Below are 26,422 nucleotides of genomic sequence, written 5' to 3'. Positions count from 1 at the left end.
AAAGAAAAGAAAAGAAATGATGATACGTTTTTTTTTTAATAATTAACGTTAAAAATATATGTAATTAACTTGATCTAAAACTTGACCTCGCTCATAATAGAGAATGTTAAAAATCAATTGTGTCGACTGCACGGGATTGTCCAACGGCGGGAAATACCCTGTAACTATAAACACAGGTGATGTTACTGACCGATTGTGGAATGTCAACTCAGGGTTAAAGTGATGTGTAATGATTGTGCGCTTGAAAGTTGAGGCTCTAGTTGGTTCATTTCAATTGATAATCGAAAATCTAAAATCATTTTTTTTTCAAATCAACAATGAAGTTTTGGATATTATGGAAGGGATTTTTTTAAGGACAACGGAGGTACCTTAAAATTCTATAGGAAAATATACAAATAAAATAATATAAAACAATTTCGAAGGTCACAACTTGTATCTTATAAATCAATGATAAAGCGACTTCATCAGTATTAACAGTTATAAGATTGCAATCAGATGACTTTTAATTTTGTTTGTGTTTCAGGAGTGGGAGTGTATAAGATTACCTTATATTACAATGTTTGTTTATATTGCTTGACCCTTATGGGTGTAATTTTGCAATAAAGATTAAAAATATATACTTTGGATGTTCCATTCTCAGCATTGTTTCTGGTCTGTCTGTTCGTTTGTTCGTTCGTCCGTCTGTCCCGCTTCAGGTTGAAGTTTTTGGTCGAGGTAGTGTTTGATGAAGTTGATATCCAATCAATTTTAAACTTAGTACACATGTTCACAATGATATGATCTTTCTAAATTTAATGCCAAATTAGAATTACCTCATTTCCTCAGTCCACTCAGGGACTATCTATACTAATTAAAGAAAGTCCTTGGTCTGTTAAACATAGAAAATGATAGTGCGGATTGGGCATCCGTGTATACTAGTGACACATTCTTTTTTTAATTTATTCAACTTGTTTTCAGTGGCAGATCCAGATTTTTTTTATATATAAGGAGAGGGGAGACTAACTGATATTGTCATGAGAGGACCAGCTCCAGTCATTCTCAAGTGATTCCCTATATAATCAATATTTATTTTTCAACAAAAGGGGGCGGACACCGTGTCATTCCCCCTTTATAGCCGACTGAGAAACTCAAAGGGCTGTTTAGGCAGTCAATGTCGTCAAAAGCTTCTATGTGTTGTATAGCCAGTCATTGAGTCAGTGTCGTTAAAAACTTCCATGTATATCAATCAATCAAATCAAGACTATTAAAAACTCTCATCAACGCCATTCCCCACTAAATCCGGCTCTGGTTCTATTAATTTCATTACTTCTTCAACATACTAGTATCGGGAGCATGTGAGTATGGTAGCACTCCGTAGATAGGTCTGTAGTTTTGCATGTATGACACTAACAGTTGGCCTAACGTATTAGAATGCCAGGGTTGGAAGGTTATTCAACATTCTGTGGCTCAATTGTAACTATATTTTCTGTGAAGTGCTATCTAAGCCGTGGCCTGGTGAACCCTACCCATTTTTTTCAAAGGATTTTCCAATAGCACATCGAAACACTTCCAGCATTCTATATTTTTTTCACCAAATAAATTGTACCTCAGCATAATACAGGTCATGAGGTACATTTGTTTGAGGAGGGGGTTTTAATTACTGTTTAATTTCCTGTTACTACGAATTTTCGGGATTTTTTTTTCATCAGATTTGCCCTGTTGTCTTTTCTTTTAACTCCGAGTAAACCCTCACACGCGATGTTTACAGAATTATTTGTTTGAAAAATTAAATTTGTTGTATTACCTCTTTTATCAAAATAATATTTAGTTAGCTTTATTAGCGCCTTTTCAAAGTCTAAGCATTGAACATTGCAAACACAATAGTCATATAGATATTTTCAAATGAATTAGAAAATATCTTCCCAAATCGACAGAACGAACAGAGAGATATTTGCCACTGGTCTTTACCCAGTTAACGATTAAATGAATTTCTCAAAAAACGATGGGAAACAGAAAAAAACCAGACTATATCTTTTGGATAAACAGCCAAGGACATTTCCAGACATGAATATAACTGCATGGACCATCGCTTACAAGTTTTGTGACAGAACAGACTTACAACTTTACTATAGTACATGTACAGTGCTTAGAACTCTCAAGGTTTATCATAACTCGTATGGTTTTATGATAACTGATTTCTGAGGAATATGTTTAATAATGAAAACTTTATTTAAAGATACGTTTTTTCCAATTGGCGCTAAAGAAAAGCACCATATGAATATTCATGAACCTACAACGATTGCTCAAAATCGTTATTTAAAAATCCTGTTTGTGAGATGTAGATTCATTTCAATACCGAAATTTCGTCTATATATTAAGTTTCACAAGTGTATAACACGGAGAAGCTATCAGAAGGTACATTACTCCCATTTTGTTTGGGTGTGAACCATCGATGTTTACAGCAATATCAAAGAATAAGATGATGAGGGTAGAAAGAACTATGGGCGTCATGTGGCAAATATTACATGCATATCGGACCATGAGTTGTCAATCTGTATGAAAAGATTTCCAATACAACCATATTATTGAGAAGGAATGTTTATATGCTCTCGTACTAGTATTACAGGGTTCTTGTGTCGTTCACCTTAGACACACATCTTTTTAACGATGTTTTAAAAAAAAGACAGAACCAATTTAATGTCATATATCCCTATTTTTTAATATAACTATAACAAGAATATCCCTATTTAGCGGACAAGCAGTTTATTCTTTTTTTCTGTTATTGAATATTGAATACCAAGAAGGAAAATAAATCCCGAAATTAATTTGAAACTTTGAAACTCAATAGTTTTCCAGCAAAATATTCACATCCCTTGGGGATAATTAGTGTTTGTCCAGTGGCATATATAACATGCATGTCGGAACAGGAACCATGTTCACATCATTATACATTATAGCCAACAATTGTAATGACAACTCCTTCCTTTGTTCGAGAACAATATTGTTGAAATAGAAATCTGTGATTTTACTATGTCCATAACTTCGATGAACCCAAAGCAAGTTAAATATCGACCTGTATTTAATTCAAATAAGTTCTCTTCTTCTTCTTCGTCCATCGACATCCCATGATAACATACTGTTGTCATACGAGGACTAGTTCATTTACAAAACTTTTAACCCAAATAAACAAAATGTATGTGTCTTTCTTATGTTCAATGTAAAAATGTATATAATTTTGAATTGCAACTATCTATAGTTCCGTAACTTTCTATCAAGGCGTATAAAAGAATGGTCGATAACTGCGTATTGTTTGTTAAATCAATATTTCTTGTATGTTTCAAACTGTCCTTCACTTTTGAGAACGAGTACTTACAATACATTTCCCCAAATTTACCCTTGGAAAAAATGTGAAAACAGATTTTTATTTTATCAAATCTTTTTTTTTTGGAATTATTTAGATTTTTATAAATAATATTCTTCACAACAGAAATGTAATTTATAAACAAGCTTATGCGTTTAGTAATGACTAGTATATCGGACACCCAAGACAGAGATTTATACTATACACCTGATAGTTCAAAATGGTAAGTTACAAGTTATCGGTCGTATACACTGATCAATACCCTTAGAAGTGAAGCGATGCATGAACTTGCAAGTCCGACAGGAAATCGCTTGAATACCTGAACGTGTCACCTCACAATACATTTGGGAGTAATACCTTTAGCCATGGTGGTGATCAGACAAGGGAAGGTACAAATTTATTTAAATAAGTTTATTACATAAAAGAATTATGAACAAATTAGATTTTCGAAAACAATTTCAGGGCCGTAACTAGCCTCATCTAATAGTGAGGCAAAATATATTTAAAAATTATATATATAAAAAAAAAATTGACGAGGGGTTTGGGGGCCGCTCAAGGCCCCCAGAAGCTCTGAGAAAAATTACGAAAAATCGTGCATTCTGAAAGTTTCCCGGACTCTTTCCGACATTAAAACGCAATTAATTGTTTGCTATTTTTCGACAATAATCCGGTCTCAAAGCAAGAACATAGATTCATTGTGATTTAAGACTTTTAGGTTTTATGGAAAACATTAAAAGACCGATATGTAGGATAAAGCAAAAATCGTAATTCTCATAATCATTAATACAGGACCTGTCTTGTCTGTTCTTGTCTTAATTGTATTGTGCTTGGACTATAGTTATTTTTTTATGACTAGATTTAAATAAAGTGACAGATTGTACTTTAAGTACTAGTACTGCTTCAGTCGACAATAGGGCCGACCATCTTGGCCCTGTTTTACGGTATTATTGATTCTTTTATTGTTGAAGACCCTCCAGCAACTTTGACCATTGTCTTTTAGAATTTTTTCTATGCATTGTCTCTGTGCGATTATGTTTCGTGCACATTTACTCCATATTCCTTTATTTTCTGTTAGAGGGTCTGAACATGACTTAATGCAAGTTAAACCCTTCAATAGAAAAGCTAGGTCATATGGCAATACACTATTTTTTTTTTACCAAATTATTTGAATCCGGGAAATTGGTGACCTTACTTTAATTTAAACCATGTCAGCTTTCTAGTTTTATCTACCCTAAAAAAAAACAGTTTTGTACTCTTTGATATCAAGTTCAATTCTCCATGCAGAAACGACAATTTTTTTCTGTGTCTTGTAGCATCGTATCTTCTTAAAATATTTTCTCGCACAATATCTGGACATCGGTGGGCATGAAACATTGCAAAACCACACGTTTACAAATGAAAATCAACACTCAGCTATAGTCATAAAGTAGGACAATAAATGAACAAATGACAAACCCGGGACAGTCACATAGAAGTACAAACAATAGACTATCAACTCTGAAAACTAAAAGTAAAATAGAAACATGGATCACGAAAAACATGCAGGGGCAGACACCAGAGAGTGAAGAGAACTTGCTTCTTGCTAGACACTTTCTATGAAATTAATTTGATATTAAGACAATCTTTTGTTTAAGTTTTTTTTTTTTAAATTTCTAACATGAGGCATTTGCCTCATTTGCCTCAATGTAGTTACGGCCCTGAATTTTCACGGAACACTTATTTACGCTCATTTATGACTTTGAACTATGACTTTTTCACCAATTCCCATATAAACAGTTAAAAACGACAGACCTTCACCAATTCCCATATAAACAGTTAAAAACGACAGACCTTGGTTACCACGGTATAGCTGACTTATATTAACCATTAAACCAAATTTCAGAAATCCTTGTATTGTAGTTCCTGAGAAAAATGTGACGAAAATTTTAAACTTGGCTATCATGTGTAAAATCAAACAAGTGTTCGGTAAACAGGAAGTTGTTGAGTGATGAATCTGAAAACGCATCAAGTTCCAAGTGTACCTGACTTATATCAAGCCTGAAACCAAATTTCAGAAATCCTGGTAGTGTAGTTCCTGACAAAAAATGTGACGAAAAATATTCATGGGACGGACGGACTGACTGACAGACTGACGGACGGACGGATGGACTGACGGACTGACGGACAGAGGTAAAACAGTATACCCCCCTTTTTTCAAAGCGGGGGTATAATTAAATATCTTACAATGCAAAGCTAGTTGTTTGCGATGTGCGATGATGCGTAGCTGTATGGTAGATTACCACGTGAATTAGATCATTTTGATTATCTTTGAATTCACCACAGTCGCTTGAATTTTAGTGTTATATGTATGAATTTTTTTTTTTTTTTAAATACTGTTATATGTATAATATATTTTTTTAAATTTTTTTTCATACATATATCACTAAAATTCAAGCGACTGTGAATTCACTAACACGTGGCTGTTGACACATTACACACAATATACTTAAAATACCTGGGGCAATTTACACTTCTGGTTTATTGTCCCTTTAACCAGCCAGTGTATCTGTGTATGATGTATTTATCTACCGTGCAAGGGTTGTGTAGCCAGTCAAGGTCGTTAAATGTATCTCTAGCTCCATTGACAGACTCCCATAATAATATATTCGAAAGCGGATCCCGGATTTTGAAAAAAAAAGAATGTGGAAGGACGTAAAGACAACATTACAAATTGGACTAGTGTACATGCAACATTCAATCTATTTCTTGTGTGACAGTTTACTGACTGTCAAACCCGTGTTCAATTTATTATTTTGATATGGTTCCATCATTCGAAAATAAGTTATTAAAATCTCAGAAGGCTAAAAAAAAAAAACTACTGATTTTACCCACAGAGTGCAACAAACTCAGGTCACGGAAATGGTCTCTACTACTTAAAACTTTGGCAATCATGGCTAAAATAAAATCTAATCAGTCAATTTCACAGTATCACAATTTCATGTAACAGAAGAAGATAGTGCCTTGAAGATAGCTGAGTAAAATAAATATTTTTTTAAACAAGATATATGTAGGGAGCTCTATTTTTAACCAACCCGCGCATGAACAGATTCATTTTTTCTTGTATTTACTTCCTGAATGACACGACTCTAGAAATGTTTGCCACTGGACATCAATTTAAAAATTAAATAGAATCAGACAGTCATGCTCGAGCAAATAACATTGAGAACGGAACTTTATAGCAAGATATATACTATAGTGTATACAGATTGTATTTGAACACATACGAGGGTCTTGAATATTGTCTTATAGTTGTAGGTAATTTTTCTGTAGTCTTCATATTTTCCCCCATTATTCTATATTCTTTGTTTTCTTGGTGTCTATTTTATTTACTTTTTTGGCCCTTTGTTGTGCACTTTTTGTCCATATATATTCTCTCTTCTTCTATATAAATCCTATTGAAACCCTTATAAACATACACAATCAAAATGTTCAACTCAAAACCCCAGTTGACTTGTCATCCATGGAGTTTTTCTCAACCGTTGAGAATATAACAAATGCTAAATGAGTCCGTTTAAAAAAAAGATGTGGTGTGATTGCCAATGAGAAAACTCTCGTTAAGAGACCATATGCCACAGAAATTAACAACTATACATGTAGGTCACCGTACGGCCTTCAACAATGAGCACAGCCCATACTGCATAGTCGGCTATAAAAGGAGAAAAAGTCTAGGAGTCCATTACTGATATTACATATATATATGATTAATGTATCACGTATACGTCTGATGCTTAATTGTTGGCTCTGCTGGAAGGCAAAATCTTTAGCTCTTTACTGACTAGTATTTAACAACTGAAGGTCTGAAAATCAAGGAATCTATACATGCTATAACAGCAAATTTGAACGGAACCAAAACGCAAATTAGTAAAATAATAAGTATACAACTTGCATTTCAGCATTTTAATATTGGTAATTATTAATGATGTAATGCGTAAATAAGTTATCCTACACAGTGGAACAAATGGGAAGCCAAAGTACGTTAATGTCTGGATTAATCTTCTGCAAAAACAATGTCATTTTGTTTATTTTATCTGGTTAAATCTTCTGACATCAGACTCGGACTTCTTTAGAACTGAATTTTAAATGTGCGTATAGTTATGCGTTTACTTTTCTACTTTGGCTACTAGAGGTATAGGGGGAGGGTTGAGATCTCATAAACATGTTTAACCCCGCCGCATTTTCCGCCTGTCCCAAGTCAGGAGCATCTGGCCTTTGTTAGTCTTGTATAATTTTAATTTTAGTCTCTTGTGTACAATTTGGAAATTAGTATGGCGTTCATTATCACTGAACTAGTATATATTTGATTAGGGGCCAGCTGAAGGACGCCTTCGGGTGCGGGAGTTTCTCGCTACATTGAAGACCTGTTGGTGACCTTCTGCTGCTGTTTTTCTATGGTCGGGTTGCTATCTCTTTGACACATTCCCCATTTCCATTTTCAATTTTATTTCAATAAACTGACTTGAATAAAATTTAAGCAAGTTAAACTGTAAGCTTGCCGCCGTTGATACCCCCGCCGAAATATTTCGGTTCACAGGAAGTTGTTGAGAAATGAATCTGAAAACGCACCACACGGTACATCTTACTTGCATAAACCCTGTAACCAAATTGATAGATACGAAAAAGATAGATACGAAAAAAATTTACTTAAATAAATGTTTAATTTACATGTATTAATGTATGACGTACTTAAAATCATCTTTGTGTAAAGAAACGTTTGAATTGGCTGATCTTTTTGTAAAGCATGCTATTTTGACGGTTACGGATTCAGACTCATTAAAGATGCATTTCTTTCTAACATAAACGATGCAAACGGCTAAGCTCGCACATGTTTTGATCATTTTTTTCAAACAAATACGTTTGCAAAGTTAACATAAACTTTGACAAACTATGCAAACACTAAAAATGCGTCTGCAGTTTGTCGTTTGTTAGTACAAACGCTGCATTTGTTTCTAACTTCAATCTGATTAAACGAAGTATTTGTTTCTACGTTTGTAAAAAAGTCTGATTACCAACAACATGTGCATGCATTATTGACAATTCAAACAGGGTCATTTAAGGTTCATGTGGACCCTATGGCTAAAATGGCCGTATTTTCACCTCAAAATTTACTCTGGGTACAGACAAACCTGCGCATTTGTAAAAAAATTCAGGCATAGCATGCCCTAGATAAATGAATTTTAAGTATGTTTTATGTTTTAGAAAAGTAAAAACTTACCAGGATTTTGACGTGCACTTTTTTTCATTTCTCCAGAAGGTGCCAAAATAAACTAAGTTGGGAACCGGGTTTGAGAACTTCCCCACAGGTAAAAATTAAAGTGAGCATTTTTAATTGACATGGACATTAGACGGACAATAGATACCTGACAATAATTGGTTATTTAAACTGTGTACCTGAGTGGACCATATCAAGGTAAACTCAACTGTTTGTTAATTTTATCGTCTTCTGCAGAGACTAAAAAAAGTGTACGGCAAAATCCAGTTAAGTTATGAATTTTCTAAATCATACAATGCATTTGAATTCTATTTATCTAGGGCATGCTATGCCTTAAAACTTTTCCAGATGCGCAGGTTTGTCTGTACTCAGAGAAAATTTTGAGGTGAAAATACGGCCATTTTAGCCATAGGGTCCACATGAACCTTAAGATTTATCAAACGATGTATTTGTTTCTACTCGTGTATCGTTTAGAAAACAGTAACACACGAGACACAACGTTTACAAAATTCTTTTTAGAAAGAAATGCGGCCTAAGAAAAATCTTATTAGAATCACAAGAAGTTCTGATAGGTCGTAAAATAAACTTCCCATCACTTTATTCTTTACACATGTCAATTTAAAAAAAAAAAAATTCGCAACGATGTCATAATTGAAAGCACGAGGAAGGCTGGCCAAAATGTTCAACTTGCGGCTAGTGATTGACAGGTATGATTATATCTTGGGGCTCTTGTGGGGAGCGTGGTGTCGAACGGAAAAATGATTTCCAGTATTCATATATATATAAATGTCGATCTGATGTGGAAAATTGTGAGGTTTTTTTTAATAGCACAAAGAAAAAGACATTAGAAGAGTAACAATGTGTAACTATAAACGAATTACTCGTTTATAATCTACGAGACTGATCAGATCGAAGTTTGATAAAAAAAAAAATAAAAAAAAAAAAAAAAAAAAGCATTCAATATCAAACCTTCTTGGTTGGAGAAAACATGTTCAATGTATACCTGCAAATATGTCTTAATAAATTATATTGTGTATTTAAATTATCTCCATTGAATACAATACAATTTATTAAATGTATCTATGATATCCTCCATAAATAAATATCTGTACAGGTAAAGTTAAATTCGGATCAACAGATTGATTTACGACCTCCCGCTTGTCCATGTTGTATTGCAAACATATCACAGCAGGTGTTACTCACACTAGACAAGTGTCAAATCAGTATGACATTATGTCGGATTACGGCATCTGCAGTAATTAAGACTCTGTTTTTACTGTTTTTACAGGAACTGATTTATCTTAACATGACAATAAAGAAGAATTTTGTAAGGTGAACATATTTGTAGTATTGCAAAGTTACCACGTGCATTTTCCTGTTCATTGGTCACATTTAAATAGATTATTCTTTATTGAACTAAATTCGATATTTAAATTGCAAGTAACTTTAATATCAAAACCACCGCTTTTTATTTCTCGACTGAAAAGGGTAATAAGACGGTTATTTTTATCTGACTGTAAACAGTGTATATAATCACAACGATCTATTAATAACCGTTGCTCACAGATAACGTATTATACAACGATCTATTAATAACCGTCGCTCACGCATCACTGGTTCTATCACTGACTCAATACACACCAGTTTAATCGGACAAACGGATAATTCCCTGAGACACGGAAAATCTCCGGAGAACCGCAAAATATACTGTAAAACGAAAAATTTACGATGAACCTCTACTTATTATCCGTTCCGCGGAGATTTGCCAAAAATCGCGGTCATTTGCCAAATAGGTCTACCAGTGGTTTTGTCAATGGTTTCTGATTTCTGGTGTGAATGTGTTTTGTCAATGGTTTCTGATTTCTGGTGTGAATGTGTTTTGTCAACGGTTTCTGATTTCTGGTGTGAATGTGTTTTGTCAACGGTTTCTGATTTCTGGTGTGAATGTGTTTTGTCAATGGTTTCTGATTTCTGGTGTGAATGTGTTTTGTCAACGGTTTCTGATTTCTGGTGTGAATGTGTTTTGTCAATGGTTTCTGATTTCTGGTGTGAATGTGTTTTGTCAACGGTTTCTGATTTCTGGTGTGAATGTGTTTTGTCAACGGTTTCTGATTTCTGGTGTGAATGTGTTTTGTCAATGGTTTCTGATTTCTGGTGTGAATGTGTTTTGTCAATGGTTTCTGATTTCTGGTGTGAATGTGTTTTGTCAACGGTTTCTGATTTCTGGTGTGAATGTGTTTTGTCAATGGTTTCTGATTTCTGGTGTGAATGTGTTTTGTCAATGGTTTCTGATTTCTGGTGTGAATGTGTTTTGTCAACGGTTTCTGATTTCTGGTGTGAATGTGTTTTGTCAACGGTTTCTGATTTCTGGTGTGAATGTGTTTTGTCAATGGTTTCTGATTTCTGGTGTGAATGTGTTTTGTCAACGGTTTCTGATTTCTGGTGTGAATGTGTTTTGTCAACGGTTTCTGATTTCTGGTGTGAATGTGTTTTGTCGATGGTTTCTGATTTCTGGTGTGAATGTGTTTTGTCAACGGTTTCTGATTTCTGGTGTGAATGTGTTTTGTCGATGGTTTCTGATTTCTGGTGTGAATGTGTTTTCACTGTCACTAGTTTCCAGTGTGAATGTGTTAGGTAAAGTAAATGGTTTAGGATTTCTAGTGTGAATGTGTTATGTCAATGTTTCTGGGTTTCTAGTATGAATATGTAATGCTATAATGATGTGTTTTTGGTGAGAATGTGTAATGTCAAAGGTCACAATTTATGGTTAGAATAAGTTTTGTGACTTACAGAAGGCACTTCAATATCTGCTATTTTTTGTTCTATCCCCTTTCTTGCTGTGTGTGGGGACGGAGGTGGGAAGTCAGGTGTGGGTGGTTGTGGGTAGCCTGTTGGAGTCGTAGGAAATCTGTGCTCCGACAACCTCTTCTTGGTAAACTCTAATGAATGAGGCTTGGGTGCTGTACAGAAAATCAAAATGGTTAAACATACATTATACTGAATCAATCTTTATCCTATAAAATTTTCAAAAGATGCATGCTTTAATTGACAGTTGTGCAATCTAAATTATTTTCTAACTTTTATATGAATGAAAATAACATTAAATTATCAAAACAATAATAAAATCTTTGGACCTCGTTAAAATTTGTTTTGAATTTAAGCTTTGAATCTTTGCAAAGGACATGTCATTGATTCATGCCTGTCATATCAAGGTTTTTTCGATAATTCTTTTGTTAAATATTAAACAATTAATTTTCTAGTTTGAATTGTTCACATTTTTTACGTCGTGCCTGTAATAGCTGACTATATGGTATGGTTTTTTCTCATTGTTAAAGGACTTACAGTGGCCTATAATTGCTTACATCCACTTTATTAGAACTCTGGCTAATAGATGTATCGTTGATAATTAACCCCCAGCTCCTTATTTTTATATATAAAATATGCAAAGAAATAAATGTATACTTTTACACTCATCACAATCCTTTGGTTCCCCTGATCCATTAGAAATCCTTTTCTCATCTACCACTAAATCTTTGGTGAGATCACTTAGACTGGATTTTGGTGGCAACTCTGGAGGTGATGAATCAGCCAAGGGTTTGTATGATGACTTAGGTCGAGGTTTTATTTCTGGTCTAGCACCATCTGGACTAGATACAACAGAGACACTACTTTCATTCTTAACACATTTTTGTGGAATGCCAGTATTTTGTAAAGATTCTTGTGGAATGTTATTGTCAGTTTGTAAAGAGTTTTTTGGAATGTTATATTCAGTTTGTAAAGTATTATCTGGAATGTTTCCGATTGAATCACTTTTTTCAGGAATGCTTTTATTTATAGAACATGATTTACGAATATCACCATCTGGAATGTCACTATCACAGTTATTTGATTCACATAATTTCTCTGTCCCTGAAATGCTTTTACAGTCATTACTATTTCCCTTACTGTCAAACACTTCAGGGATTGTCTTATCACTTTCACTATCAATCACAGACAATGGGTCTTTACTTTTACTATGTATTTCATCACTTGTATTAGTCTGTCCAAAACCAGTTGAAGTTCTGTCTAATTTACTTGACCTAGTCGTACTCTGAATTTCTCCCCGTAATTCAGTACAATGAGATTCAACTCTCTCAGTTCTGATGTCTTTTGATGGGGATGTTGGTTCACTATATTTGGTAAATGGCACAGTTTTAGCATTGTCATCATCAGCAGTTAACTTTGAGGAACGGTATTCAGCAGCCATACTTGTGTTTGTGTATTCGGGGTCACTAGAAAGAGATTCTGAAGCAGTGTTTTTATTTTTGTTTGTATATTCTTGGTCACATGATCTCAGTTCAGAAACAACAGAACCTGTATTTGTATATTCTGGGTCACGTGACAGAGATTCGGCAACAGCGCCTATATTTGTATATTCTGTATCACATGACGGAGATTCTGACGCTGTACTCATATTTATAGATTCAGCATCACTGCTATCTTTAGACTCAGTTTTAAAGCCAGAAAATAAAGCATTATAAACGTCTTCAGTAAAATTTGAGTCAGATTCTACTTTTTTAACATTAGACATGGTCTCATATTCCTCCTTATCTATTTCTTTAACATTAATTGGACTTTGCTCCATCTTCCTGGACGGTGCTGGACTCTTTTTCCTTGGAGGTTTGGCTGGTCTTTTCTATAAATAATAAAAATATTTTCTATTAGAAGCATAATATTCATTTGGTTAATACTATTATCTATCACAACTGAATTGTACAATAGACAGTTTTGAATGTATTCTAAGAACAAATAAATTATTGTATGACCTCATTGACTATTTCTTGTTAATTGGAGATTTGACAGTTGTACATGCAGTTTTAGCTGTGACATATAGTTTCTGAGAACTGAGAAACTTCTTATGTCAGAATTGTAAATCCTTACTTAAAATAGAGTTGACCGTTAGCTACTTTCCCAGATTCAATTTGAATAGTATTTTCTTTGAATGACAAGAGGTAAAAATGTATACCTCAATCCTTCTTTATTAACAAAAGGTAGAGCATAGTAACAATTGTTTTTATTTCTGTTGTTCCTTTGTTCTGTTGTTTTCTCTGATAGATGTTTTTCCTTCAGTTTACATTTGTGACCAGGATTAGTTTTTTGTTTAATCAATATTTATGTACATCTGTAGACTACTGTTGCTTTTATTTACCATAGTATTATCATAACTTTTATTTACCATAGTATTATTTACCATAGTATTATTTACCATAGTATTATTTACCATAGTATTATCATAACTTTTATTTACCATAGCATTATCATAACTTTTTTTGAATGACTTTTAAATGATTTTCAACATAGCATAAGTCTTACCTTCTTTGAAGCAGGACTTAATGTAGAACCTTCTGTATCTACTGGTTTGGTCATAACAAAATATCCTGAAGCAAAAAAAGATTTACCGTTAGAAACACTTAAAAATGTTTAAATAAGTGTAACCAACTTTATACAATTTTACAGGACATTTTCTTCTCATGGTTCAAAGATGAAAATTCCCTATAAAAGCATTCAGTAACCTTCTTTTTAAGTCAGTAATCTGTTATTATTTTACCTTTACTTTTTGGTCTACTATGATTGTACCCTTGAGAAATCTTTGTATTTGGCCAAGTGTTCATTATATGTCTTAAGAGAAAAACCAATAAATTATTTTATAATCTTCATCTGTAGAGATACATACCAAGGAATGAATCATCAGTAAGATTTGTTAATATGTAATTTTTTCAGATACATAACTTACCTCTAAAACTGATCAATTTGTCATTTTGAACAATACAATAAGCTTAAGATAAACTGTACAAATTCTGTAGCCTTATTAATTATAAACTTAAAATTAATCAAAATCTAATATTCTTAAAATAACTTTATAACTCTGTATCTTTTTAAAATCTCTTTATATTGTCCTTATGACATGTTAACAGATTTCTCATTACAATCATACCACAGCTCCTAATTGCCTATAAACAAACGACTGGCAGACAGGACAAATATCATATAATGTCCCCCAACTTATTTAAAAAGATATAAAAAGCTATACAAGTAAATGATACGTGTATATATATCAAGCGCTATGCATGCTGTTAATATGTTAGTTATTGACTTGCCCTGGCAAAACTCCAATTTCTTCTGACCTGTAAAAATCAACCTTTGTTGCTTGCACTTAACTTTTAGTTGAAATTCTTATGAAAAGTTGCTCTTCAGAAGCACTTTCACATGTTTTAATTTGACATCTTAATTTCCAGGGAAAAGATCAATTATATTAGTATTATCAGTTAAAGATGGATTCAACTCAAAACTAAGATTGCACTGATTTTGAGGTTTTGTTGACATTTCAATGTTCTTATTCATTTAATATCTTTATATTAATAATCTTTATTGTTTCTTCTAAGGAATATCATTCAGTCTTTCATTAAGTCTGGTATATTCAATTCCTTATATTTTTTATTATATAAAATAATTTATGAAGGATCTCACTTATTCATGAGTAGTTTCCAGCCTAATATATTGAGTGTGCTATATATTCCTGCTCTATAAATGGTAGATTAGCAATCTGATTTAAGATTTGTCAACAGCTGAGTGAGTCTATTAGGAAGATATGTGTCATTTTATACCATAACATTTTTATAACGGATACTCTTTGGGACTTCAATTACATTTTTTTCAAAAGCTAGCTGCATAACTAAAGCATAAGGCCTATTCCTGGTTGAATGAATGATAAATTTCCTGGATTAGGCCTTATTTAGAACCAAGTCATCTAATAAAACAAGAGGCTGTAACAACCACAGCAAACCGGACTTATTAACATTTATTTGTGTCCTGGCAATATCACAAGAACCATTACTGATGAATGGTGAAAGTGAAAATCGTCAATATCAAATTTGACCTCCATTTTGTCATCAGTATCAACATATTAAAATTTGAAAAGCTTAGATTGAATGGTTCATGAGTAAATGCAACAACGTGAATGGAAACGCCATTTTACGATCTTTCAAGAACCATAACTCCTGAACGGTAAAAGTCAAAACCATCATTATTGAACTTGACCTTTATTTTGTTATCAGTAACAACATATTAAAATTTCAAAAGCTTTGGTTGAATGGTTCATGAGAAAATGCACGGACACGACGGGAAACACCATTTTTCAATCTTTCAAGAACCATAACTCCTGAACGGTAAAAGTCAAAATCGTCATTATTGAACTTGACTTCCATTTTGTCATTAGTAACAGCATAATAAAATTTCGGAAGCTTTGGTAGAACAGTTCATGCATAAATGCACGGACACGACTGGAAACTCCATTTTTCAATCTTTCAAGAACCATAACTCCTGAACGGTAAAAGTCAAATTCGTCATTATTGAACTTGACCTCCATTCTGTCATTAGAAACAACATATTAAAATTTGGGAAGCTTTGGTAGAACAGTTCATGCGTAAATGCACGGACACGACTGGAAACTCCATTTTTCTTTCATCTTTCATCTATTAATCTTTCAAGAACCATAACTCCTGAACGGTAAAAGTCAAAATCGCCATTATTGAACTTGACCTTCGAATAGTTGTCAGTAATAACATACTAAAATTTTAAAAGCTTTGGTTGAACGGTTCATGAGTTAATGCACGGACAACATTTGATTGCCGCCCGCCCGCCGTACATCCCCAAATCAATAACCGACATTTTTGTCACAAAAATCCGGTTAATAAAAAAAATTGTTGATTCTGAAGATTTTTCTATACATATTGTTTTTTAAAAATTCAAATAAAAAAATATAAAAAAGTTGACTTCTTAGCTAAACTCAGCCAATAAAGCATGTCTAGTTTCAATTAATTTGGATTCAGTTATTGCTCTAAAAAGCAGCCAAATTGGATATATAATAATTAAGTGTTTCTCACAGTTAAACTGTTGATCAACTTTATTATGATTGTGTATTTTATATAAGTGTTAAGTATATATTTTTTTGTTTTTACAAATCCAACACCTTTGAAATGTTTACCTGTTGATACATTTGCATAAATATCTTCTGAAATGATCATTAAAAAAGTAAAATAATGTGTCAATGAGTATTTTCTTAGACATTTCAGTTTTTAAACACAATTTGCCATTAAAAGCATTCACATTTACCATAAACTTATTTCTCAATAAAGTATGATCTAAGACTATCTGATGAAAAAGTTAGTCACAATCATTTTATTTGTGATTTTTGTGGTCAAATGAAAACTCAATTTTTCTTGAATAATACATTTTCATTTTAATTAATTTAAAAAAGTTGAAATGTTAGATTTATCTTAAAGAAGCAGAATTGTTTGAATACAACCTTTATAAAAAAATCATAATATGATGTTTCTTCCATAAAAATCAGCATCAAGAATTTTATGACCTGAAAATCTCTTACAAATGATCTTGTTATATCTTTTAATACGACTAATTGTTTTTATTTTGCATAACATCTGTTCATAATTGTTAAAACATAGTTTGAGTTTTCAGTCTTTATCAGAATATTTTCTTTACCTGTATATTCTGAATCTACAGTCCCCCCTTCACATGGTGGAGGACTATCAAATGATCCTTGGCTTTTAGATCTGACTGGTGGTAAATCAGCTACGACCATATCAGCAGTTGGTGACATAACTTTTGGTGGCAGGATTGGGATATCATCTGTCTTTGGTGGCAGAGGTGGTACGGAATCTCTTTCTTTCTTTGGTAAATCTGGTGGGTAATTTTGTTCAAATTTATGATCAGGAGAAATTGCTTTGGATTCTCTTGGTGCTGGTTTAGGAGGAGAGATACTTCTAACTGACACTGGAGAATCATCAATTCTATTAAATATATGAAAATACAAATAAACCAAATATCAGAAATAGAAATGTTGACATTTAAATGTCTTTTGATTTAGTTTTATAGTGTTGCCTTCTCAATAAAAAACACGAAAAGTATCAGGAATAAATATAATCCATCTCAACAATTGACACACAATTTAAGTGAACATGTGAATTTGATATTTGATATTTTGTACTAACCAGTGCATGCATGTATTTAATAACAAGAATGTGTCCCCAGTACACGGATGCCCCACTCCCACTATCCTTTTCTACGTTCAATGGACCGTAAAAATGGGGTCAGAACTCTAATTTGACATTCAAATCAAAAAGATCATATCATAAGGAACATATATACTAAGTTTCAGGTTGATTTGACTTCAACTTCATCAAAAACTACCTCCACCAAAAACTTTAACCTGAAGCGGGACAGACGGACGAACGAACGGATGGATGAACGGACGGACGAACCAACGGATGCACAGACCAGGAAACATAATGCCCCTCTTCTATCGTAGGTGGGGCATAAAAAGGATGCACAATTAATAATAAAATAAATATGTTACAATCAATCATGGAAACAAAAGTTTTAACATCAAAATCTAAATGGTTGTTTTTTTTTGTGAATACACTGTCAAAGAGGCACTAGCTGTCAAATTCATGGGCACAGATTTGACTTAAATTCACATATTTAATTAAGAACATACTAAAAGGTATATCAAAATAAACTATTGAGATGACCTCCAAATATTGCTGACAATCACATAACCTGATATAAACATAGACATAAATATACATAATAAGCATTTGTAAGGGTTCCGTGGAACCCAGTGTCTCGCTTTCTCTTTCTGTTAATCGCAGGCTCAACAAAAATGAGGAAATAAATCAATAAAATATTCCTGTTGATACTATCTTTTGATTGTAAGAAGCTTCTGTCCAAGTTGGGTCAAAATCCAGGATTGTTTATGAATCTAATAAATGTTTAAAAACTTTACTGCAGACTGAATGAAATGTTAACTGGAAGAAAACAAAATTTCCTTCTAGATACTAGCTTTTGATCATAAACAAGCTTCTGTCTAAGTTCGGTACAAATCCAAAATAGTATAAGAAAGTTATTAAAATTTATAAAAGTTAAACCACAGAGTGAATGTGTTGTTTCCTGGCAGAAAATCTAAGTCCATTTAAAATTAAAATACGAAAAAATGGATTTATTTTTTTTCAAAATTTCCTTCTGGATACTAGCTTTTGTTCATAAACAAGCTTCTGTCCAAGTTTGGTACAAATCCAAAATAGTATAAGAAAGTTATTAAAATTTTAAAAAGTTTAACCACACAGTGAATGTGTTGTTTCCTGGCAGAAAATCTAAGTCCATTTAAAAGTAAAATACGGAAAAATGGGTTTTTTTTTTTTTTTTAAATTTACTTCTGGATACTATCTTATGATTATAAACAAGCTTCTGTCCAAGTTTAGTAGAAATCCAGTATAGTTTAATCAAGTTATTAAAATTTCAAAAACTTTAACCACAGAGTTAATATTTGTGGACGCCGCTGCCGACGACAGAATGTAGGAATAGCTTAGTCTCGCTTTTTTGACTAAAGTCAAAGGGTCAACATAAAGATTGCGACCTTATGCAATTATTTTTATAGGTCTGATTGATTTTATGCTATAGGTTATTTTACTTTTATTAATGATTGAATCCCACAAAATCATATTTTAATTTTTTCATATCTTGTAGCTGTGCCTCTTTAAGAATATACTTCTGACATTTCACCTGTCATGTTGATTTTTACCTATTTCTATTTTTGTCAGGTTTAGTATACAAGTCTGACTTTCTCTCCTCATCATTAACAGCATCACCAAGAGACAGTCGGGGTTTAGGTACAGGTCTGGTTTTGATTTCTGGTTCTTCCTTTTCTTCTGGTTTACTGCTGCCTGTTTGGTCTTTGGTGACATCTTCCTCAACAGCAGGTGCTAATGGTGGAGGTGTTGCTGACTTGACATTAAATGAAGTGTCATACACATTACTGTCATCATGAGGGTCGTCTGCTGCACCAGATATCATTATGTGATCTGTTATGGAGAAAAATAGGTTTTATATTGAGGGTCGTCTGCTGCACCAGATATCATTATGTGATCTGTTATGGAGAAAAAATTGGTTTGATATTCTGGATTCATTATAATTTATGAGATACCAATTAGTGTGGATCTCATGGCTACATCAGAACAACAAAGTTAAATGTTCAACAAAAAGAATAATTTATAAATGTTTGTATATACAAAACCAGGAAATTAAATATCCACAGTAAAACAATTGTTCCTCAATCCACAAAAACTGGTCTGCATGCTAATCTAACTCTATAATAATGTACAATCTAATATATGTATTGAGCATTGATCAAGTTCTTGTTATTTTTATAAGCATTGTACAATTCATTTTTAGTATTTAGCCATTTTTTTCATAATGAAGGAAAGTAATGTTCTATCTAATTTTTGTGATGATCCTCTTTTTTCATAATTTTAGGACAATTTTTGTGTTGAAATTTTTCGCAATGTTAGACTGTATTGTATAATTTAGTTTTTCAGTTGAGCCAATTTTTCATAACATTAGACAGTATCGTACAATCTAATTTTTGTGTTCATCCTGTTTTTCATAATTATAGACAATAACGCAAAATCTAATTTTTGTGTTTGGCAAGTTCTTGTAGTTTTAGACAATATTTGTCTGAGAAAGTAAAGTCAAATCCTACTTTTTTCGTATGCAATGCATTCATTCATGATACCTCTGATAAATTTGGCAATTTCTGCATATTTCTGTTGTGACTGGTCATTCTTCAGTACAATCTCTAGAGCTGTTTTACCCTCTCCGTCCTGGGCATGTATATCTATACCTATAGTCAAATACATATAGAAAAGTGTTAGTATAAATTAATGATTATTATACATTTCTTAGAATGTTATTATTTACTGTTATATAATAATATATATGACAAGCAAAAGCAAATCATTGCATTTAAAAAAAAAAATCATTAATAAAAACTTAGCTGCAGTGGATTGGGGGTTGGGGTAGTGAAGAAAAGAGGATTTCAAAAGGATCTTAAGTGGTTGAAATGCTGGATTGAATATAAAAAAGAATGATTTTTCAAATGGTTTCAAACTGCAAGTTTTGAATATTTGATGTGAAATAAATAAAACCAAAGCATGAGTGCTACAAAAGCAATTGCTGCTAAGTCAATGTTTTTTATGATTTGCACAGGTAAAAACATTTATTTTCACTCACATTTCTACCTAATTCATCTAAGACAATAGGAAAGCATGAAACTTGCAAAATACATCTATCAAATAATGTTTTGAAACTTCACCAATTAATTATTGTCTTTAATGGAACTTGTTCTAAACCCATTAATTGTAACAAACAAACAAAAATTATCACAGGGTGAAAAGAATATATTTTGACCATGACAGTTTACACACATAATTCTTACCTTTTTCGACCAATAACTTGACCACTTCTGTTTTACAGTACATAGCAGCAATATGAAGTGCTGTTCCACCCGTCGTCTGTAAATAAATGGACAAATTATTCACACTTGTTACATATACATCTTAAATATATCATGTATATATATATGTTACAAGTTCAAAATTTCACTGACAGTATCAGTGTTCCTATATTGCTTCAATGTGACTTTAAGGTGGTACCTAACACTACAGGGAGATAACTCTGTAAAATCAGCTTAACGTTTTAATTACGTTGTGTTGTTAAAGGAATATTAAGCTTCGCAATGATCAAAATAAGTGTTTGTAAAACTGCTATATAACCAGTGTAATTTTTCTGATAAAACGTTTGGTTCAAATTTTTTTAAATTTTTATATTTTTGTCAAAGGGTCAAAGTAAGTACTTTGTCAAAATTTCAAGAAAATTAAACGAGCCAAATTAATTTTAGACACCTTAAATATTTAGAATTTTCCAAGTTATAAAGGGACATAACTGTGACTCACTGATGATACAATTTGCCAGTATTGCTATTGTTTTGTACATAAATCAGGCTGTTGTTTTTTATCATTTGAATTAGGGTTTTGTTTTGCCATGTTAAAGTTTCTATATAGTATGAGCTTTGCCCATTGTTAAAGACTGAAAATTTTGACAGAAAGGGAGGCACTTATGTTCTATTGCATCACACGATACCATTAACTTGCATATTAATAGTCCGGCCGATCGGTGAAAAAATTGCTCAAATAATGAGGAAAGCACCAATTTTTGCATGATGGTACATTTTTGTGTACTGAGCAATATTAGCTATGGACCCATCCTCAAAATTCAATATGGCGGCCTATTTCAAGATGGCTGCCGTACGTTCTAAAATATTTTCCAGTATTGCACAAACCACAGTGGATTTGGTGCTGGGTGCACAAAAATCAACATATTTGAATGACTTGGTGTACTTAGCAAGATTTTGTTTTGTTCTATTTTTGAAATACAAAATGGCGGCTATTTTCAAAATGGCCGCCTTGAAAAATAAGCAAATATTCATTATTGAGAATTGACCTGAATATAAGCATTTTATTGATGTATAGTGTCATTTGGTATCTGTCCCAGTTCTGTCCTTTCTGATTTTGCCTTGCTTGTCATTTCATACACAAAGTAGTAGCTTTCATAAAAAGCTGCAGTAGTAGCTTTCATTAAAAGCTGCACTATTTGTTGTCTTGGGTCGTGTTTGAAGTACCCGTACTGATCACTGCTTAATTAACACTACTCACTTTTTGGACAAATCATCATGGAAATACCCGATGACTTGAGCGCTTTGTTAGCTGCCATGAAGTTGACTGGAAAAGAACCTGCCTGGAAGTTCTCGGCAAGTTCTGACCAGGTGTCAGTACAACTGACGTGGACCAAGACCAAGGCTAAGGAACCAGAGGCATCCTCTAGTAAATCCAAGCCGGCCCTGAAGAGCAAGCCACCCTCCACCAGGAGAAGAGACGCAAAGCGCTTTGACCAGTGGAAGGCAACAAAAACAGCCGTGATACCTGCTGAGCAAGTCCAACAAACTACCAACACACAAACAGAGGCAAGAGACAGCGTAGTTGGACACGTACTAACACCAACTAAGTACAAAGGGGAACCAGTTGGGGTTGTAGTCAATAGGGATATTGTCACCAGTCCCTACAACCCCAACAAGGCCTGCCACCGCCTTGTATATTACACCTCCACCAATGACAGAGGCAAGCGCAGTAGGGTCGACTATGAAGATGGGTTTGACATCGACCACCCAGACCTACTGCGCACACCACCGCACACATCGCCCGTCTTAAACGAACAATCCAAAGAGGCAATACAATCAGCCATACAAGCAGCACGTCCTGATACTCCGTACCAGCAAGACCAACGCAGTCGGAGTAAAATGAAGGCAAAAAGACCGACAGACTCCAGTCTATAGAATAGGTAGATACAGTCCGCGATATCCAGACAGGATAGTCGGACTCTAAACACCCACACATCATCATCGTCTTGGGTCACACATAAAAGCTGTAATTTGGGATTTATCTGCCTTAAGATATTATTCAGTGCCTATCTTATCTCTTGGTCGCAATATTTTGCAATTTGAGACATTAAACTGAATTGAGAATCAGTTAAACACATATCAGTGAAATGGCAGGAATTGAGGACCATAAGGACAAGAACATAGAAATGGAAGAAACTAAATCACTTGGTGAAATTAAGAAACCCACAGCTGAAGACGCTTTAACAGAGGACAGCTCAGAAATGACTATTAAACAATTGTACCAAGAATATTTAACAGATAGAAAATCAAATGCTAAAAGAACAGTTGATATTTACCGCAATATAAAACAGAGCGAAGCGCGAATATATAAAATATGTGTTGGTCTCATTACGTTTCAAGCTGAACAGAAAGTGGCAATGAATATCAATAACAAACAGGTGAAAGCAATATCTCAGCAACTTCAGCAGTCTGAAGACGGGATAGACCACAAGGCTAGTAATAATTGCTTGGCGGAATTGATGGTCAGACCAATAAGATATTCAATATTGTGGTGAGACGAATGGACAAGCTGACAACAACTGAGGAAGGAGACACAGTTCTATTTCAAAGTGCATTTGAACAGCAGGGTAGCTTCCAACAACTGGCATCTGTTGTGAATGAATCAGTGGACAATCGAAATAAAGAAGTTAATACTTACTGCAATGGACACATCATCTAAGCCAAAATTTGACCTTAGCCAGTACAACGCAAGTTTAACAAAAGTACACATCAAAATCCATGCCGTGGGTCTTTCCACCATTGTAGTTCGCATGAACCATAAACCGTGTCAACTCTGTTGAAGGTGTCTTCGCCTTAAGTCAAAAGTCCTATGTCAGGGCCCTTGGCCCTGCATGAGACAGTTCAAATTATTCAACAACAATCTCCATTTAAGAACATACTATAAACCTCTAGTACTAATCAAGGATACCAGCAAAAGGCTTATGTGTCTTCTTACGCACACTAACCATCTACTATGAGTCAATAATATTTGGTTTAGATCAGCACACCATTACAGAAACAATTAGCTGCAAATGAATTCTATCAAGTTTTTCCAATGTTGAATGAAGTGCCTACTTCATGTACTTACGGTATCATCCCCGTCGAGTCAATGGCAAATTCCACATTTATCACTCCAATTATGACAACCTCGTCCGCTTCTGGAGCTCTAATATGCTTCCCATAACATCAAATTGGCTCTATTGACCGATCCAGGAAAGGGCAGAGGAAAGAAAAAGAGTGTGACAACACCTCTTCTTCAGACTCTTCACTGGAGAGAGAATATACCATGTGGCAAGAAAATATTTGAGCAAGGGACCGGAGTCGAAGCCCACAGCTGCCACAAATTTAAAAACTCAATTGAAGAGGATCCATCTCTTGGGAGGCGCTCATTTACCAATTTGAACGAACTGCCGGTAGATGACAATGGGAAATCAGGAAAAATGTGTGTAGGCCCCAGATTGCCAGGCCGATGTTGGCTTTGAGTACGCTCGCATGGTAAACACAGATGATGATTCCAAGGCCTTAAAAAGCATTCATTTGGAGCAGCGCTTCAGCAAGGAAGACGATCAAACCAGATTGCAACCAAAACATTCCGTCGAGGATGTAAAGACAAAGAATCTTCAAGGCATGTAATAGAGAGGAACCTAGAAACATTCAACAAGGCGTTTAAACACGTGAAAACCTCTAAAGCAAACCAGATGGCGATATATGGATAAAAAAGTGCCAATTATGACCATCGACCACCGTTAAAGAAAATATGAGCAGTCCTTTGGATTATGAGTTGCATAACCTCACACTGGATTGGCCGATCAATATAATCTCGGTTCTTCTGATTAAAAAATCATGGAAGATCACCAGTTCAATGGGAGATCACCTGATCAATATAAACGTGGAAGATCTATTGAGCAATACAATCGCGGTAAATCGGCAGATAGAAGTACATCCAAGCTTAATGCCTATCGATCAGTAACACCCCCACTAAGCTAGAGATCATATAGTCCCTAAAGACAACGGTTAGCATCTCCACGGACAAACTCCAGAAATCCCGAATATTTCAGACAACGGTCACCTTCACCAGGATACAGAGCAAATCAAAGTGTAACCTCAACAATGGAGCAAAGGGTCGGACCAGTAGGACAACCCAGATTCCAAAGTCTATTGGCAATGAAACATCATCTTATCACACAATCGAACAGAGGCCCACTGCCTCGTCCAATATTGTCATCAGCCGAACCATTTGAAAGAGCTTAGTAGTACGAGGTACTACACATGACCAGAATGTGAGCATGATTGTGGACACTGCTGCAATGATAACATTAGTAAATGAGAAATTAATTCCGGTAGAAAATTGAGATTTGGAGAACGTAACGCTATGTGGTGAGGTGAACAGCTTGTTATTGAGAAGATTATAAGGAACGACTCTCGACATTAATAGAGTAAACATACAATGGGATGTGTGCAAAGAGCCATTAACAGACGATGTTATACTTAGGCTAGTTATTTTGGACACACTGATCGCAGTGATAAACCTGAGTAGTCCCACAATTACCATTAACAATAAAGAGATAAATGCGTCATTTGTTAATAGTGGAAACGAGATTTTAACTCAGCTAGTTTGCATAAAACAAAACCATCACAGTTCCACCAAATTCAAACATGACTGTTACCATTAAGACTAATAAAAGTGCTGACCAGGAGTGCATTTTAGGACCATGCTCACTGAAATGTTGCAAATTGGTTACGTACGTAGTTGGAAAAGGAAATAGTTGCCCCTTAACCATTTTAAATGATGGCAATCGTCTAATCCGCCTGAAGAAAGGTACACCTATTGATTACATAGAATAATTTGACGATGTAGTGGGTACGGCAGATGCAAACGCGATAAGTGACGTAAGACGTGGCATTGAAGAGACACGAGACAAGGTGCCCTCGGCACTGCCTCAAAGTTCAGATGAGTTACCTACTATTCCATCACATTTATCCGACCTATATTAACGTCAATCGACTCGTTTCAACCTATTTCATTCCAACCATTAAAACTGAAAGCGTTTAAAGAACAATTACAATAACATGTAACATTATGATATTGATTAACATTTTGAATTTCACTATTTGTTTTTGTATATGCAGCTATATTTGCAACTTATGTGTTATAGAAATACCCAAATTATTTGTTTTATACTTTTGAATTAATTGATAACAAATTCAAGAACATGAAGTCCATTTTTAAAGAATCATTTCTTTAATTTCCGAAATTATATAGAATACTTTTAGGACAATCTTGAATTTTATACCGTTTTTCCGCCATCTTGAAAATGGCAGCCATATTGGATTTTTCAGAGTGGGTCCATAGCTGAAATCAAAGGATATATAACCAAGAACTACTATGCAAAGTTTCATGCTTTCCTCATCAAGTGAGCAATTCTGCTCTATATCTGCACCAATCGGC

General features: G+C 34.0%; 1 protein-coding gene across 5 annotated transcripts in view; it reads right to left on the bottom strand.

The window, feature by feature from the left end:
- LOC139529708 (ankyrin repeat and sterile alpha motif domain-containing protein 1B-like) overlaps nt 1-26,422 on the bottom strand; it is a 110,318-nt gene that overhangs the window by 64,589 nt on the left and 19,307 nt on the right. For 4 of the 5 annotated variants that reach the window (XR_011665877.1, XR_011665876.1, XR_011665878.1 and 1 more), the window contains exons 6-12: nt 20,917-20,992; nt 20,215-20,322; nt 19,225-19,504; nt 17,127-17,434; nt 13,941-14,005; nt 12,051-13,263; nt 11,379-11,548 (exon numbers count right to left, since the gene is read on the bottom strand). Coding sequence is in view for 2 of the 5 variants with exons in the window: in XM_071325562.1 (XP_071181663.1) it covers nt 11,379-11,548; nt 12,051-13,263; nt 13,941-14,005; nt 17,127-17,434; nt 19,225-19,504; nt 20,215-20,322; nt 20,917-20,992 (2,220 nt within the window). In the remaining 3 variants the exon portion in view is untranslated. Of the gene's footprint in view, nt 1-11,378; nt 11,549-12,050; nt 13,264-13,940; nt 14,006-16,611; nt 16,639-17,126; nt 17,435-19,224; nt 19,505-20,214; nt 20,323-20,916; nt 20,993-26,422 lie in introns of all 5 variants that reach the window. The other variant, XM_071325560.1, reaches the window with a different exon arrangement.

Source organism: Mytilus edulis, chromosome 7 (genome assembly GCF_963676685.1).
Source record: "Mytilus edulis chromosome 7, xbMytEdul2.2, whole genome shotgun sequence".
Taxonomy (NCBI): domain Eukaryota; kingdom Metazoa; phylum Mollusca; class Bivalvia; order Mytilida; family Mytilidae; genus Mytilus; species Mytilus edulis.
Note: the sequence above shows the minus strand (reverse complement) of the source record. Positions and strands in the feature narration are given on the sequence as shown.